At 40.2% G+C, this 17,654-nt stretch overlaps 1 protein-coding gene across 2 annotated transcripts in view; it reads right to left on the bottom strand.

The window, feature by feature from the left end:
- Positions 1–17,654, bottom strand: part of ALG9 (ALG9 alpha-1,2-mannosyltransferase) — a 138,433-nt gene that overhangs the window by 21,634 nt on the left and 99,145 nt on the right. For both annotated transcript variants that reach the window (XM_069080317.1, XM_069080318.1), the window contains one exon: positions 8,503–8,633. In XM_069080317.1, the coding sequence (XP_068936418.1) occupies positions 8,503–8,633 (131 nt within the window). The remainder of the gene's footprint in view (positions 1–8,502; positions 8,634–17,654) is intronic.

Here is a 17,654-nt window from a genome sequence, read left to right as displayed (position 1 = left end):
CACACACACACACACACACACACACACACACACACACACACACACACCCTTTCCAGTCTTATATTTTATGCCCCCCTCCACATAAACTGTGATCCAGTGATACTGTGCTCCTTGCTGTCCTTGCACTCTTTCTCCTAATTCTGGGAGTTCTGACTAGCTGCTCTCCATGGCTAGAATTCTCTCTCTCCTCATCTCTATTGCCTGTAATCCTTCCAGTCTCAGGTAAAATTCCAATTTCTTCAAGAAACCTTTTTCAGTCCTCTCTAATCTTAGTGCCTTCCCTTTGAGATTATCTCCAATTTATCAGTCAGATATTGACAGATAGACAGACAGGTGAATAAAAATAAGTAGGTTTATGTCGATCTATATAGATTTGTGTTGTCTCCTCCATTACGCTGTGAACTCCTTGAGATCAGGAACTATTTTTTGGCCTTTCTTTGTATCCTGTGTTTAGCAGTAATTGGCATGTAGGTGCTCACTAAATGATTCTTGATTTGACTTGAGTAGTTAAAATTTTGTTTTGTTATGATTTTCTATGTCCCTGGATTGGTTAAGAATTCTCTCCACTAGCTGCCCTTGTAAAAAGGTAACTCCTCTAATTATCCTCTATTTTTTAAAAATATTTGACCTTTTATATGTAGGTCAAATCCATTTAAAATTTATTGTGGGAGATACTATAATAGTCTAAACCTATTTTTTGCTCAATTGCATTCCAGTTTTTCCAGTAGTACTTGAGGAATAAAGAGTCCTTCTCCAAGTAGTTTATGTTCTGGTTTATCAAACACTATTACTTCATAAAGTAGTGAAAATAGTGGAAGAAAAACCAAATCTTCAGAAAACTTGGATTGAAACCCAACTGACCCATGTCAACAAAGAGAACATGCATAACTCAAATTGGTAGGAGGTCAACAAATTAAAAATTTGCCAATATTTCTATAACAATTTATTTTCACCATCAGTGAAAGAAGAATGAAAGGCATTATCACTGAAGAAGAAATATGGTTCCATAGAAAGTATACTGGCTCAACCCCTTGAGTTCTGCTACTAACTAGTGACCTTATCCAAATTATATTAACCCCTCCACTCAATTTTTCTCTTCTGAAAATGGTGAGAATAATAATTGTGCTACCTGCTTCATAAGGTCATTAGGATGATTAGATGGGAGAATGGTTTAATTATAAACCATAAAATATTATATGAATGTAAATTGTTATTATTAATTCATGAGTGTGCTGGAGTCTTTTGAATTGGATTATGGGAGTAGAAAGGGCTCCCGCTAGGAAACTGGCAACAAAGGGGAAATGGGTAATTGGATCTTCTCATCATAATACCTCCTCAATGTGCCCTATTTCCATCATATAAAAATGCAGTGTAAACAGCACTCAACTTGGATTTGGAAAGTGCACAAGACAAATTTAAATGTCTAAAACTGAGCTTCTTTTCCACGTAACCTGCTCACCAACGAGCTATGTGCATAGTCACTCAACTAACTACTCTGAGACTTAGTTTCTTCATTTATAAAATGGTGATAATAACATCTTCCTTGCCTACTTTTCAGGGTTATTGTAAGGCTCAAAAATGAAATGATGTATGTATGTAATGAAAGCATTTTGAAAACTATAGAGACCTATACAAATAAAACATTACTATCATTATGAATCCATGAAGGCTACTGTTTATTTAAGACCCAAGTTCTAGCCTCAATCTGCTAACTAGCCAAACCTAAAGTTCTTTCAGATAAGACCAGTGTACCCTAAAAGAGGGAAACTCAAATCTTACACTCTGTAGATCCAGAATAAAAGCAAAAAGCAGGGGACCTGAGAAAGAGCTAGTTTCCTTCTCTGCAGGAAGGTGGGAGGAAAGTTATTGTTCATAGAAGCAATAGCATAACAATTTGCTTCAGTAAATACCAGTAGACTCTGGAGTACAGGAGTCCAATTCTAGCATTATAGAAAGGCATTTTCTTCCAGACACTAGGAGCCATATATTCCCACCACTGATAGAGACTAGTTCACTAGCAAGCTGGTAATTTATTGCAACACTCCTGCTTCACTCCTCCCTGGGGAATCTCAGAGTTGGCATTACGTCCGCCCACTTGTCAAGCTATTTTATACAAGTAGCAATTATATCAAGCTTCAAAGGAAAAAAAAATACCATCTTATTTTAGAATGTATGTAATGCAAGACAGCCACAGAGTGACAAATGTGCCTAGTTTTTAAAGTGATACTGTCAACTAGTTTAGACTCCCACCACCTCAAAAAAGATTACCAACAAACTACAGTGGATTATCCTAGGAGTCTGAACAGCCTTTACAAAGTTAGATAATTACAGGCATAGTAGAGGTGATGAGGAAAGTGACAGGGTAATCACCACCATCATAAGAGAAAAGACTGGGGGAAACAGTCACTGGTGCTGTATAACCCTAGGTTTCACTCAATCTTATTACATCTGTAGTCTCTAAAGCTCCCAGAAACAGAGCAGAACTTTTAATCCAGTTTGGCTAGAATACAAAAAAGATGGCACAGTTAGGTTGCCACTCTCTCAAATACTCCCCCCAAGCTGGTCGCCAACCTGCTCCAACAAGAGACTGGAGCCTTCCTTATTTCTCTTCTATTTATCACAATCCTAACAAATTCCCCTAACAATTCCAGCAGAAAACAGACCCTTCCTACATTCATACTAACCAGAAACTCCTGAGACTGCACCATTTATTCTCTTGTCCAATAATTCTGAGGCTGGTGTTACCTTTTGAGTCTAGTAATGAATGCTACAGATAACAAAAAAGCATATTTTTACTTTTCTTTTTAAAAAATCTATATTGGTAGGAATAGGAAAATCAAAGATTGGATAGAACATCTGCCGGGATGTATGGGCTGATGAGTGTGGAGTGAAGGTACAACTACTCAAGTCAAATCTTACATGGCTTCTGTTCTCTTTATCAAGGAAAATTATCTTCAAACTGGAGGAAAAAAAGATGAAAACTGAGTAAGAGGGAGTTGAAACCAAAATGAGGAAATGGTAAGAGAGCATCTAGCTGCCTTCAATGAATAAGTCACCAAGATGTTATCACTGGTACTAGCAAATAAAACTACATGCTAGAATAATGAAACAACCGAGGATGATAGTTTTGCTGAGTCAGCGATCTTTGAAATCCAAAAGAAGGGTTAATGTCTTGATTTTTTTTTTTTGCTTTTTGAAGGGGGGAGGGCAGGGCAAGTGGGGTTAAGTGACTTGCCCAAGGTCACAGCTGGTATGTATTAAGTGTCTGAGGCCAGATTTGAACTCAGGTCCTCCTCACTCCAGGGCTGGTGCTCTACTTACTACGCCACTTAGCTGCCCCAAAATGTCTTGATTTTCAAAAATAGATCTTCAAAGAACAGACCATGGAGTTCAAATCCATTTCCTTGAAAAATTATAGATCTTATCACAGGGTGATTTTTGAGCATTAATTAAGAAGGGGAAGTACTAACCACTAAGAATCAGCATGGATTGATTACAGATTATCAGAATAGCCTCATTTTCTCCCAAGATTTTGGTGAGGCATTTGACAATATCTTATGATATCTTTGTGAACAAAACAGAGAGATGTGACCTTGGTGATGGTCATTATGTAGATTCAGAACTAGATAGATACGTCAGTGTATCCTTCAACATCTTAACTGATAAAGTAGAAAGTCAGTGAGCAGAAATATTGGAGCTGATGCCATAAGAGGATTGGTTGAAGAAGCTAGGAATGTTTAGTCTAAAGAAAGAAAAGATTTAGGGCATAGATGTCAAACACATGGCTGTGGCCAGAACCACATTAAATGTAACTGGGAAATAGTTAACAAAATAAATAAAAGCTCAATAGAATATAATGTTCATATATGGTTTTCTAAATTATTAAGCAATATACAGGAAACCTTATGTATGATTTAATGGTACCACTGTCTTGGGGTGAATATGATAGCTATCTTCAAGTAGCTACAGGACTGTCATGTGGAAGAGGGATTAGACGTGTTTTACTTGGTCTTAGGGGGCAAAAATTTGGGGCAAGAAACAAGTTAATCGGGAAGCTCAAAGCAGAAGCTTTGGGAGAGAGCAGATTGCTCATTACTGTAGTCTTCAAATGGAAGCCCAGTAATCACTTATAGAATTAATTCCTACTTAAGCAAGGATTCAACTGTGTGGTCCCTTCCAATTCTGAGTCTCCTTGGTTCTAAATCTTCCAGGTCATATCCTCTGCTTCCTAATTTCTGGGGATCACTGTTAGCAACCACTGAACCTGAATTCCTTCCCATTCATAGGTCAAAACCAATTCTTGCTGGATCCATTGCAACCCACAGAACAAGAAAAGAATGTGAACAAATTAAAACTTTTGAGTAAACGACATTATGAATATGGGTTATGGGAAATAATATTTAGCTATCTTCGTTTTAATAGTCCTGATTTTTTTAAACAAACCCCCTTATTTTAGCCTCATCATTATTTTAGAACAGTGCCATCTCATAAAAAACAAAGTTAAACAGACAAGAAAAATCATGAGGACATTTCCTAAATGTTCACCTCATCACACTATTCTCAAACTCCGCTCCCACTGCTCATGTTGTATGCATCCCTCCATAAGCTAGGGAAATGATCTGGCCTCACCTATCCCCATAAGATCCAACTAAAGTCTCACCTACTCCATCAACTGAGCCCCATACTCTTCATGAAACCTCCATATTCTAGCTTATCTCTTACTTCTCTGAATTCCTACAATGCTTATGGCTGGAAACACACACACACACACACACGTCCTAGAGTCATGATCTGTGTCTAATACAGGGATTCATAATCTAGAGTTAAAGATTTCAGGAAGTCTACAAGCTTAGATGGAGAAAAAAATTTATTTTTACTAACTTCTAACTGAAATTTTGTATTTCCTTCAATTATTGAATAGTCTGAGAAGGGGCCCATGCACACCACCAAACTGCTAAAGTAGTTTGTGACATTAAAAAAAGGTTAAGAACCACTGGACTAATTGTTTTCCCTAGAGAAACTTCTACAGTGCCTGGTCCCCAACAGGCATTTAATCAAGACATTTAATTAAGACTGATGGACTGATGGCTGAAGCTGTGAGAACAGTCAGGTCTTGGTCTAGAAAATCCCATACATTTCCATGCTGGCTCCATGCAAATCCAAAGTAAATGGCAAGCGCCACATATTCGTACCTAGAAATGGATATACATAGGCCATATTTGAGAAATTCCTTCCCTAAAAACACCCTAGAATTTGAAATATGAGAAGCTTCCTCAAACCTCCTCTCTTCCAAACCAAGAGCTTAAAAAGAGTTTACTAAGGCCCTACCTAATCCCAAGATATGTTTTGCATATGATACTGGTAAGTGTGCTAGGGCTGCCTTTACTTGTTACACAAGCCGCTGAGTACTAAAGCCAAGGTTTTCTCTGGAGGTGAGAGTTCAGACTTGAGTGTTATGGACTCATTAAGGAGGCTGTAAATCAATTTAGAATCCCCATAGCATAGCACTCAGGACCTCTGCAGATGCCACCAAATTGTAATAGTTGGGCCAAAGTCAGCCACAGATATGTCAAGATATGTGGCAGATAAACAAATTGTCATGACAACATGTAGGACCCAGGATTGTAGTATTTTGTTGTTTGTGTAAGTTAGGTCAGTGCATGCCATATAATACCAAGTAGAGAAAAGGCAAAGAAAACCAGTACAGAGAACAGACAGGCTAGGCCATCTGGGGAACTGTAGACAGCCTGGGCCAACGACGTGCACCTCGTCCAACAGGTTTCTCCTTTTGAAGTTGGGATATGATGACTGAATCTTTGCCCTTGCTGCAACATACAGGAAACAAAATGTCTCCATAAAATCAATGACCTTCTACGCTCTTCTAGTCATCCAAACAAGGCAGACCAGACAGACTAGGAACTCCACACATGCAGATGGTGTGGGGCTCATGGTCAGGCTGTTAACTGAACAAGTCTGGTTTCTTCAGAAATTCCAAGAATCTTTTAATATTATAGATAGGAAATGCAAATGAGATACATTTATGACATCATTCTAAGCAGTAGGTGGCTACTCACTTTGTGTCAACCTACAGCAAAAGTTCTTTGTGGAAGATGTGGAGGTTAACTCAGCTAGGGCAAGAAATTCTTAAGATTTGTACTATATTCCCGATTCAGAATGAAGCCTGAAATCAATTCTTAGGGGGACCTAGGAGAAAGGAGTTCAGGGTCCCTTAATTCTAAAGGTTCCACCTGGACACAGGTCCAGTTTGATTTCTATTCTCTACCCTCTCCTTAGAGAAGCAGTAAGTAGCATCTCAGAGAAAGGGCGTTCAGATTCTGGGGCTCCCCAGATATGTTCCCTTCAATACCTTCATCCAGAAGGAATGAGAGGGGACCATACAGAGATCAGAAAAAGTAGCACTCAATCACATTATGTGTGTTCATTGGCCCTGTGCTAAGCAGGGAGTTGGTGAAGAGGCAGCCCACACAAACCATTCTTTATTCTGAAGACTTTAAGATCCCCAGTGACAAAGGCACCAGTGCTCTATCCCTTTCCCTTGTCTTGTGGCTCTCCACAGATAAGCACTAACTGTTGGGCTGTTTTGCCATCAGTGGAAAAAAAATGTTTTGCCATCATTTTAAATTGCAAAGGTGATCTATGTAGCTCAAATATGGAAAGGAGCAAAGACACTTCCTAGCCTCATTCACTGTTCAAAATGTTTCTGCTTTGACCATAGCACTAATCAGCACAACGTCCTGCAATGTCTCTCCTTATTATAGCACACATTGTGGCTGGAGTCCAGGTCCTGCTGCCACATCAGCACAAGAGGATGAGCCAGACCTGGGGCCTCAGGCAACTTTAGTTTCCTCAATTCTAAAATGAGAACATGACATTGAACAAACTTTAAAGTGCCACGTAGAGTAGTTTAACCCACCACCCAAAAGAAAACAAAGTATACAGAGCTTCTGTGAGATCTGGGTCTTATGACTACTAGGTTTATGGGAGAGAAGCACAGCATAAATTTCCTCTATATGCAAACAGTCACATAGGACACTGTTTCACTGGGTAAGACACGTAGACACCTGCCTCATTTGCCCTGGGAAGACAGGGGGTTTCTAGGATTGTGACGTGGCTCAGGAATTCCTAATTTGGGAATCAACCTAAAACTCCCACCACCCATTTCTACTTCTGAGACTACCTAAGAAGGACAGTCTATGAGAAACAGCAAGGTAAATAGAAAGTCAGGAGAGATCTGGGTTTGAATCCCACATTTAACAGTTACTAGCTATGTAAAAGGCTGGCTCTCTAAGCCTCCGCTTTTTCATCTGTGAAATGGAGATAACAATAGTACTTACTTTAGACATTGCTTTGAGAATCAAATGAGATTGTATGTATGTGTATATGTATGTCTGTGTGTGTGTATATGTGTGTGTGCATATGCATATGTATGACTATGAGGAAGTCACATGATATTTCAGTGTCCCCACAAACCACTCTAAGATGCTAAATTATAGCTAGAAATCTGCTTTGGTAGAGGGAATTTCCACAATGCGAGTTTCCAAATTAATTTTTTTCTTATATGAACCAAAATAAAAAAAAAATTGGGAGTGGGGGAAAGTATTAGTTATCTGGATTTCCTTTGACAAATGAATACGCCTTTCTTCCTCTATTTTGATGATGGCAAACCATATTTCACATTTTATTGACTATAAAAAGGAAGTCTATATTTCCAAAGCTAAAGAAAAGGGATTAGATAAAGATAAGAAGAAGTAACTGGACACATCATATCAGAATAGGTTAAACATTAGGGCCAGAAATGTGAGTTAAGGACTAAAGACAAGGAGAACCTGGGCTTGAATTTTAAAACCAGTAATCTAAGCTAGTTAGCTAAAATATAGGGAATAATATGAGAGGGGCACAAAAAACTTTCAGGGGGACAATAATTGCCAAAATTATTAGATACTTTTAGCATATAACTCCGGAATAAATACAGCTGATTTTTTCAATAGTCAACAACAGTGAGTTTATTATATAAACAAGCTGTAATAAATTATTAATTTTATAACTAACAAGCTTGGCCCTGAGTAAGACATGAAAAAACATACCTTTCTCCCTTTCTTGCAAAGGGAAAGGATGTTTATAGGCTTGGAACACAGCATGTAATAGCAGACTCAACTGATATATTCATTTTTCAGAACTGATACTTCATTTTTTTTTTAAAGCAATTGGGGTTAAGTAACTTGCTCAAGGTTACATGGCCAGTTATTTCTGGGTGTGGGGTAAGTATCTGATTCAATCCCAGGTCATCCCAACTCTGGGGCTGGTGCTCTTACTCACTGAGCCACCTGGCCGCCCCTAAGCATTTGGGGTTAAGTAACTTGCTCAGGGTTACATGGCCAGGTGTTTTTGGTTGGGTGCTAAGTGTCTGAGCCCAGATTCACTCCTTCATTTTTTTTAAACACCTGGTAAACACTTGCCTCTTTGATGGTCAAAGTCACATACCTGGAAACATCAAGGAATGGTTTGTAAGCAAGGATGATCCACTCTTCTCTGTTGGATGAATACCTTGGCTCCCGGGGTGCTTCTGCTGCTGTATCTAAATCCACTAAATAATGGCATTTGCTGATGTCAACCTGGAATAGAGATAAGATACAATTCTTCAACAAGATTGTAAAAGGCATATAATACCACCTGAAATCCCAGAGATTTCCAAAGGGTCTCAAGATTCAGAAATCACCCATGGTCTCCACAGTAACACACTGACACAAAGGTCACAAGTACTCCTTCAGGCATATGTACTTGTCTTGGATCATAACAGTTTAGAAACTTGGGGGGATGTGTTAACCCAGTTAGATATGCAGGCATATTGAGCATGAGGGCACCTGTGTTTAGTGCACCTCTGGAAATGACCCCAAGTACAGAGGACTCCTGGACACCATCGCAAATGTTACTGTGCTTAGAATGATCATGGATCAATGTGCCCACCCCAGGAAACACATCAGCTCACTCTCACTTTCAATTCATCAATTCTGAGCACCAAGCAGAACATGGGTGGATGAATAAAGACTAAACACAAATGTCAACCTAGGGAAGTCCTCCTAACTCTGCTGACTGAGCCGTAGGCTACCTGAATCAGACAACACAGTTCACAGGTGTGTGCACTGCAAACCCCAAAGAGCTTTTATTTCAAAAAATGAGCAGAGATCAGTGAAACAACATCCCTGTGATCACAGTACCTATTCTCAGACAGGCAAAGGAAACAGTGGCCCAAAAAAACTTAAAAGCATTGGTCAATCACCAGTGCTCACAGAAGAATATGACTCCAACTGAATTCTACCTTTCTTTTAAAATCTTGTGGGGACTGTTATTTTCACAAAACTTGTCAATTTAGAAGAGGGTATTCCAAAAGCTACTTGACTCTCCGGGGAAGGAAGGAGGGAACAAGTGTTTATCCTGTGCCTCCTACATGCCAAGCACTGTGCTAAGCACTTTACAAATAGTATTTCATTTGGTCCTCACAACAAATCTGGAAGGAAGCGCTATTCTCACTTTACAGTAAGGAAACTGAGGCTAAGAGAGGGTAAAAATAACTTGCCCCGGACCACACGACTCCTAAGGGTCTGAAGTCAAGTCTGAGCTCAGGTCTTCCTGACCCCAGGCTCAGGGCTCTATCCTCTGTGCCCTGCAGGTATCTGCCTCTAAAAGGCAGAATGGAGACTGAGAGCTGGGAAACAACCAGCCCTGGTTTAGCCAGCTTCAGGAGGAATTGTAAAGGCAGCAGTGTCTCACTGAGCCATGCAGAGAGGTGAAATCATAAGAACAGTGCTTTCTAGAGTTCAAACTGGATGTCTTTCTAAAATTTAAAAAAGGAGCCCTCCTGGACTGTCAACTTCAATTTAGGTGAAGACCATTAGGAAAAGTGGATGGAGAGCTTGATTCTTCTCTGGCCTACCAGTGAACTCCGTTTTCCCCATCCTCTTTCCCCTTCCCCAACAGCTCACAGCAATGTTCTTATTCTCTCACAGCATTATTTATATGTAAATAGGACTTCAGTCTCACATCTGTCTCTACATATGGGCTATTCCTCCAGGGGAGAGAAAGCACACTGAGAATTGACGTCAGAACCAATTCCATTCCGCAGAACTCTCTAAAAATGATCCTTTGCATAAACACTCCCGGCAGCAGTTTTTATTGTCTGAACACCCACTCCACGGCTCCCATGCATTTTACAAACATGAAATGAGTTTAGAAAAAACTTCCCAAGAGCCATGTCTGTGCAATCAAATAGAACCAGCAAGAGGTAGGGACAGCCTGCATTTCTGCTCCCCTACTCCTGGGGATGCCTCTGAAATGCCAGGCTGACATTTCTGCCCTTCGCTCCAGCCCAGCTTCCTTAGATTAGTCTGTGAGGGTAGAGCTCTAATCCAGTTTTCTACTTGACTATGACAGCTGCCCTACTACATGGGTGACTTGCAATGCTGCAATATTCTAACCATTCCAAATTTCTTTAGCCTCTCAGGTTGGTACTAGCTATTTAAGAGGTCAAAACAGATCATCTGGGCTTGGCATAATAGAATCAAACAATCAATGACTATTTACTGAGGGCTGTCCACATGTCCTTCAAGGGAGTAAGACACTGTAGAGGATATAGAAGAAAGAAACATAAGGCATGGTTTCTATTTAAAAAAAAAATAAGGCTTGGTTTCTGATCCCAAGGGACTAACAGTTATGCTATAGAAGCAAAATGGACATATGAAAACAGAATAATTAATTGTTATACTATGTGGTAATGAGCATAAAGGCAACAGAACAACAAAAACTCTATGTTCACTAGAAAAATGGAGCTCATTTAGTTCAATCATTTTGTTTTACACACGAGGAATCTGAGGCCAAGAGAGAAAAAGCAAAGGCCCGAGTCCCACAAGAAGTAGGAATTTCCTCGCCAGTTCTGTTTCCACTACATCATACTGCTTCTCCCGGTGGTTTAAAGCTCAACTCAAAAGCCCCTTTCATTAAGCCATTTCTCTAAACCTGCTCATCTATCTCTCGCCTCCTCTATGATCTCATACAGCACTTTGTTTTGCTCCTCTATAATGAACATTTTACTAGGTATTAGTTACCTGTGTAATATCTAAACTGTCTGTGAGACTTCCAATTCCAAGAAGGTACCCTGTGTACCCAGCTAGACTATCTCCTTCTAAGACCTAGTTTAATGCTTTGCATAAAGCAAGTGATTATCAGTTACTTTTTAAGTGAACAGTGTTGGAAAAAATTTTCAAGGAGAAAATGGAAGTATTCTAAGATGAAGCAACAGAAGAAAGGTATTCTAGGTGGAATTACAGCATGTCTAAAGGCAGAGGTGGAAAGAGTATGGTATATATCTATAAGCAGGTGAAGTGACAAAATCTAACAGAAGTGAAAGGTGTAGACTGTGAGTAGGGGAAAACAGGATCAAACAGGTAAGGTGAGGACAAATAATGGAAAGGCTCAGCCATTAGGAAGGGGGACTGAACTCAATCAATCAATCAATAATCAATCTCCAAACATTTATTAGGTACCTACTACACTCCAGGCACTGTGCTATGCTAGAGATAGAAAGACCAAGGAACTTAAATTCTATTGCAGAAAACAACATAAACATAAAAATATACACACAACACACAGCCAGTTCTCCCCAACGCTAGTGCCCTCTCTTCTAAGGTTACCTCGTATATACTTTGCATATGTAATAGGCCCTCTTGGGTACGTATCGTGTACCCCCATCACACATACAAAACAGATACAAAGCAAACTTGGAGGGGAAATAACTAGTGTTTAGGAATACCAGCAAAGGCCTCCAGTGAAGATGGGAATCGAGCCGAAAACCCGAAAGAAGATTTAGCAAACCAAGAAGCAGAGATGAGGAGGGAAGGCATTCCAGACATGGCAAGCAGTAGACGGAAATGCATCAGAAATGGGAGATAGGGTGTCATATATGAGGAACAGTAAATTGGCCAGCACAGCCATATCATAAGGTGCATGGAAGAGAGTAAAGTGTAAGGAGATGGGAAAGGGCAGGGAGAGGCTGGGCAGGAAGAACTTTAAATGCCAAACAGAACAGTTAGTTTTTGGTCTTGAAGATCCATAGAGAGTCAAAAGCATTTATAGTGAGTAATGCAGAAAAATGGCTAGATCTGTACTTTAGAAAAATCACTTTAACAGTGAGTGAAGGACAGATGGAAAAAAGAGATGCCTAAGATAGGAAGGGAGACCAATGAGGCTTCTACTGCCATGATCCAGGAGCAAGGTGATGAGGTGCTAAATGAGGGGAGTGGTAGTAGTTGTATGCATAGAGCTAAGGGGATGTATACTAGAGATGTTATGGAGAAAGAAAGGATAGGATCTGGGAAAAACTGTGATATATGGAGTGAGAGCAAAGAACAGAGGAAGACACCAAATTTGTGAATCTGGGTGACTGGAAGGTCATTATACCCTCAACAGCAATAGGGAAGTTGAATCAAATGCTACAGAGAGGTAAAGAAAGATGAAAGATGAAGAAAAGACCATTAGATTTGGTAAATGCAATAACAATATGCAATTGATTTTTAAGCATATCAGTGAGGCAATAAATATTTCTTAAGTGCCTACTACATGTCAGGCACTTTGCTAAGTGCTACAGTCAGAAAAAGAGGCAAAAGACAGATCCTACCCTCAAAGAGTTCACAATCTAATAATGGGGGAGACAAGAAAACAAATAAGTAGAAAAAAAAACCAAATAAAGGGAGAATAGGAAATAATTAAAAGAGGAAGGTGCTACAATTAAAAGGGGTTGGGAAAAGTTTCCTGTAGAAGATGGGATTTTACTTGGGACTTAAAAGCAGTCAGGGTAGCCAGGAGAGCAAGCATTTCAGGCAGGGGGGACAGCCAGAGAAAATGAGTCTTATTTGAAGAACAGCTAGGAGGCCAGTGTCATTGAATGGAAGAGGATATGCAGGGAGTAACATATCTGGAAGAGGTGGGTGGATGGAAAGAGATAGGTTACAAAAGACTCTGAAACCGGAAGATTTTATATTTGATCTTGGAGAGGCCTGGGAGCCAGTCGAGTTTAAGTGGTGGTGGGGGGAGGTATGATATGGTTGGACCTGTGCTTTAGGAGAATCACTTTGGTGGCTAAATGGCGGCTGGATTGGAATGCAGAGAGACCTGAGGCAGACAGACCCATCAGCAGGCTATTGCAACAGTCCAAGCTCCAGGTGATGAGGACCTGTACCAGGCTGGTGGCAGCGTCTGAAGAGAGAAGAGAGTGTATTTGAAAGATGTAGCAAAGGTGAAATCAGCAACAGACTGGATGTGGGGAATGAGAGATAGAAAGGAATTAAGGCTGACACCTAGATTTTGAGCTTGCTGTACTAGGAGGATGAGGAAAGAAAAAAAGCCACTGGATTTGCCAATTAAGAGACAATGAGTAATTGGAGAAAGGGATTACAGTAGAATGATAAGGTTGGAAGCCAGATTGTTAAGAAGAGTGTGTGAGAGATGGCAGAGATGGCTAGGTGGTGTAGTGAATAGAGCACTGGCCCTGAAGTCAGAAGGACTTGGGTTCGGATCCGGCCTCAGATGCTTAACACAAAACATAGCCGTGTGACCTTGGGCAAGTCACTTAACACCAACTGCCCTCCAAAAAGAAAAAAAAGAAGAGAGTGTGAGGAGAGAAAGTGGAGGCACTTATTACAGACTGATTTTCCAAGGAGTTTAGCTATAAGGGGCAGAAGAGATATAGGATGGTAGTTGGTGGGGATGGAAGGGTCAAGTGAAGGTTTTTTTAAGGATAGGAAAAGACATGGGCACATTTGTAGGGAGTAGGGAAGCAGCCAGCAGATAAGAAAAAAATGAAGATAAATGACAGAGTGGATATGACAGAGAGGGCAATCCATTGGAGGACATGAGATGGAATGGGATTGTTTTTTCAAGGGGAAGGGTGAGCCTTGGTAAGAAGTAAGGCAATGTCGTTATGTGAGAAAGGGGTGAAGGAGGAGATAGTGGCAGAAGGTATCTGAGTGGTGGGAGATGAGAAAGAGGAGAGAAGAGAGAACAAGGCAAAAGGACTGAATTAAAAAAAATACATGAGGCAAAGTTCTCAGTTGAGAGAGTGGGAGGGCAAAGAGGGAGCCATGGGAGGTTTGAGGAGGGGTGAAAAGGCTGGAGGAGCTGCTGAGGAGGGTGAGATAGTGAGTTGATAAGGGAGATATAGAAGGATTGCCTATCAGCAATGAGGGCCCAATTGAGACTGTATAACATAAATTTATAGTGGGTCCTGTCAGAATGGTTGTGGGATTTTCTCCACCAACTTTCAGTAGCATGCGTGTAGGAGTGAAGGTGACGGGAAGGATCCACGCCTAAGTACTGGTATGGTACAATCAGCAATATCATAAGGAGGCCAGGGCCTCAAAAAAAGATGATAGTATAGAGTTAAACTGGTTCACCAAAAGGTCAATATGAGAAAAGAGGAGAGAGTGGCTAGTGCAGAGGAGCTGGCCTGGGAGAGAACTGAGGGTTCTAAGGACTGGAGGTCACAGTAAGGACAAAGAGTAGGAAATGGTCTCACAGAGGGATATATGAAACAAATGTCACAGAAATACTGAACAGACTAAGAACTGAGAAAAGACTGTGAGGGAAATAGGATAAAAGCTGAACTGTAGAGGGCCCACATGAACTAATATTCTGTAGTAACAGTACTGCAGGGCTAGAAGGACAACGCAAATAACCTGACTTCTGGTATCACCACTCTCCCAAGCCGGCTGTCAGAACAGCTGCCTGAGCTAGAGGCCTATTTGTTAACTAAGAAGAAAAGGATACGGATTTACAATGAGGCATCAATCAGCTGGAACAATGACGCAAGTTGAGGTAAAAATAGATGCCTGATGAGGGGCAACGTGGAGTTCAGGGGAGAGCGCACAGAAATCATCTCTGTATACAAAACAGATCTTACTTCCCATAGAGCACTATAAATTCTTCTACATACATAGTACAGAACTCATTAAGGTTGGGGGTTGGGGAAGAAGGAATAGAGCACAGAGGACTAAGAGATCAACCACAACTAACTGTCTTGTACATAATCACCAAAACAAATAACAGGATTACAACAGGAAACTCTGAGCCTATGATAAATAATAGAAATTGTATCCCCAGCTAGATGTGTTATTTATTCATAAGTGATATAACTCCCTAGAATATATACTAAATACTTAAAAATGTTTTAATCATCTTATTCAATAGAATTCATCAATGACTGATTTTAACAATAACTTAATACTTAAAAATTAAACAGCATTTGGAGTATTTAAAAACAAATTTTCAGGGTACACAACTAACTGATTAACTACCCTCTAATATCTCCTTGAGAGCTAGTATAATGAGGTATAGAGGTTTCCTATAGGATATTCCTTATAACTGGACATATACAACATGGAACAGCTTTAAATCCTGAGCTTTTGGACATTATCAACATCTATCATAATTCTCTTCTAAAGCCCATGGTATTCCTCCCATTACATCATATAATGCCAATCAAATAATTACAGCAAATTCTAAAACAAATATCTTTGTATAACCAAAAGACTTCCAAAAACCCCGGGCAAGTGTCCAGTTATTTTATTTTTTTTAATGTTTTATTAATCTTTTAAAAAATAACACTCACTTCCCAAAGACTCATCCCTGATTCTGCCCTCATAGAAACTTCCCTCATAACAAATAAGATCAGTCAAACAAACCTGGTCAACATATATATATTCTCTACCTATGGTCTGTCACCTCCCTATCAAGAGTTGGAAGGTACTCCTTATCATCAGTCCACTGATGTTAGGACTGGTCACCAAACTGATCAGAGTTCCACAGTCAATGGTTTTTTCCTCTATACTATTGTGGTTACTGCGTATATTGTTCTCTTGGTTCTCCTTATTTCACTCTGCGTAAGTTCAAACAAATGTTCCCAAGCTTCTCTGAATACTTCATATTTGTCATTTCTTACAACATGATAATATATTATGTTCATATATCAATATATGTTTAACTGTTCTCCACTCAAGAGGTACCCACTTTGCTTCAGCCTTTGTAACTACAAAAATGCTGCTACATTTTTATGTAAGGAAGGATGTTCTATTTCTCCATCTCAAAGTATTCACAGGAAAATATAATAAGAATAAGGAAAGGAGTTACCTCCCTACCTCAATTGATACAGCTGGGGAAGCAACCAGTCAACATTATGTGATGGCATAATGTCATCACAAAATGTTAAGGAATTTTCTTGAACAAATGTGAAAGTATTATATGCTTTATAGACACTGAATAAAGGCAAATGATACCACATAAGAAATATCTGAGAATTGTCTGAGAAAATCAATCATGCCCCTATGTATAAAACAGCAAGTTAGTTCAAGAGTTCATCAGTCCAGTGATAGAGGATTCCAGTTTGGGAGTTGAAGACTTGGTGCTCAAGTTCTAAACCAGAGCCAGAAGTGGAGGATAGGTCTTTGGGAGAGAATATTTATCTTTCCCTACAAATACTGGCTATGTTATCTGAGATGCCAGACCAGGAATAGACAAAATGCATCTAATCAGAAGCAGAGAGATATAAAAAGGATAGGCGTGGATAAGGAGAAATGGTCACTTGAAGGAGGGGAAGGTTTCAAGGAGCATGATCCCTCACATTTGAGAATACTAGCTATGGACCTAAGAAAGTAGCAGACTGTGAAAGCCCAGCGTGAAAAAGAAAAAGAATGAAAGAGGAAGGAAGGAAGGAGGGAACAGAGGGAGGGAGGGAGGGAGGAAGAAGGAAGGAGGGAAGAGAGGAAGGGAGGGAGGAAGGGAGGAAGGGAGGGAGGGAGGGAGGGAGGGAGGAAGGAAGGGAGGAAGGAAGGGAGGGAGGGAGGGAGGAAGGGAGGGAGGAAGGGAGGGAAGGAAGGAGGGAAGGAGGGAGGGAGGGAGGAAGAGAGAAAGGAAGGAAGGGAAAGAAAGAGGAAGGAAGGAAAAAAATAAAGAAAAGAGCTTCTGATACCAGAAGTAGTGAGTTTGTCACATGTATATTCTATTCTACATATGTGCCCTACTACCATTGTGCTCTAAGTTCGTGTCACTTTTCCCAGAGGTCATATGTCTTTGAGGAAGAGTACACTTCAGATACTTGGGGGACTGTTTTTACCATCTGGTCTTACTGTACTATCTTGGTAAATGCCTTTGCTGAGATCTATATTAAGTCTATCCTGACTGTTCATTGTTAATGCAAAGCACACCAGTGGGGGCTTACAAGTTACAAGAGCAGAACAAAAGAATAGTCATGCCTCTGGAGATCCAACCCACAAGTAAGGTTACACAACTGGGGGGGGGGGGGTGATCCAGAAAGGGGTGTTACATTTGTATATATGGGATCTTTTCCTCAGGACATATGATTAGTATTGCTGGGTCAAAGGGTATAGAGTTTAGTGACTTGTTTCATATAATTCTAAATTGTTCATTAATTTCATTTATTCATACATTTACAGAAGGGAAAACCAAAATCATGGTAATGTTTTGCCTAGGTTCCAGGGAACTGTAGATGGAACAAGCCTCCTTCCTTTCAGAGGAGGCCAAAGACTGTGGATACAACCCCTACGGTACTGGGTGCGTGTTAAGTGTTCAGT

This window comes from Petaurus breviceps, unplaced genomic scaffold, assembly GCF_028583685.1.
Source record: "Petaurus breviceps papuanus isolate PSGF00001 unplaced genomic scaffold, PetGlider_PUasm1.0 91133, whole genome shotgun sequence".
NCBI classification, from domain to species: domain Eukaryota; kingdom Metazoa; phylum Chordata; class Mammalia; order Diprotodontia; family Petauridae; genus Petaurus; species Petaurus breviceps.
Note: the sequence above shows the minus strand (reverse complement) of the source record. Positions and strands in the feature narration are given on the sequence as shown.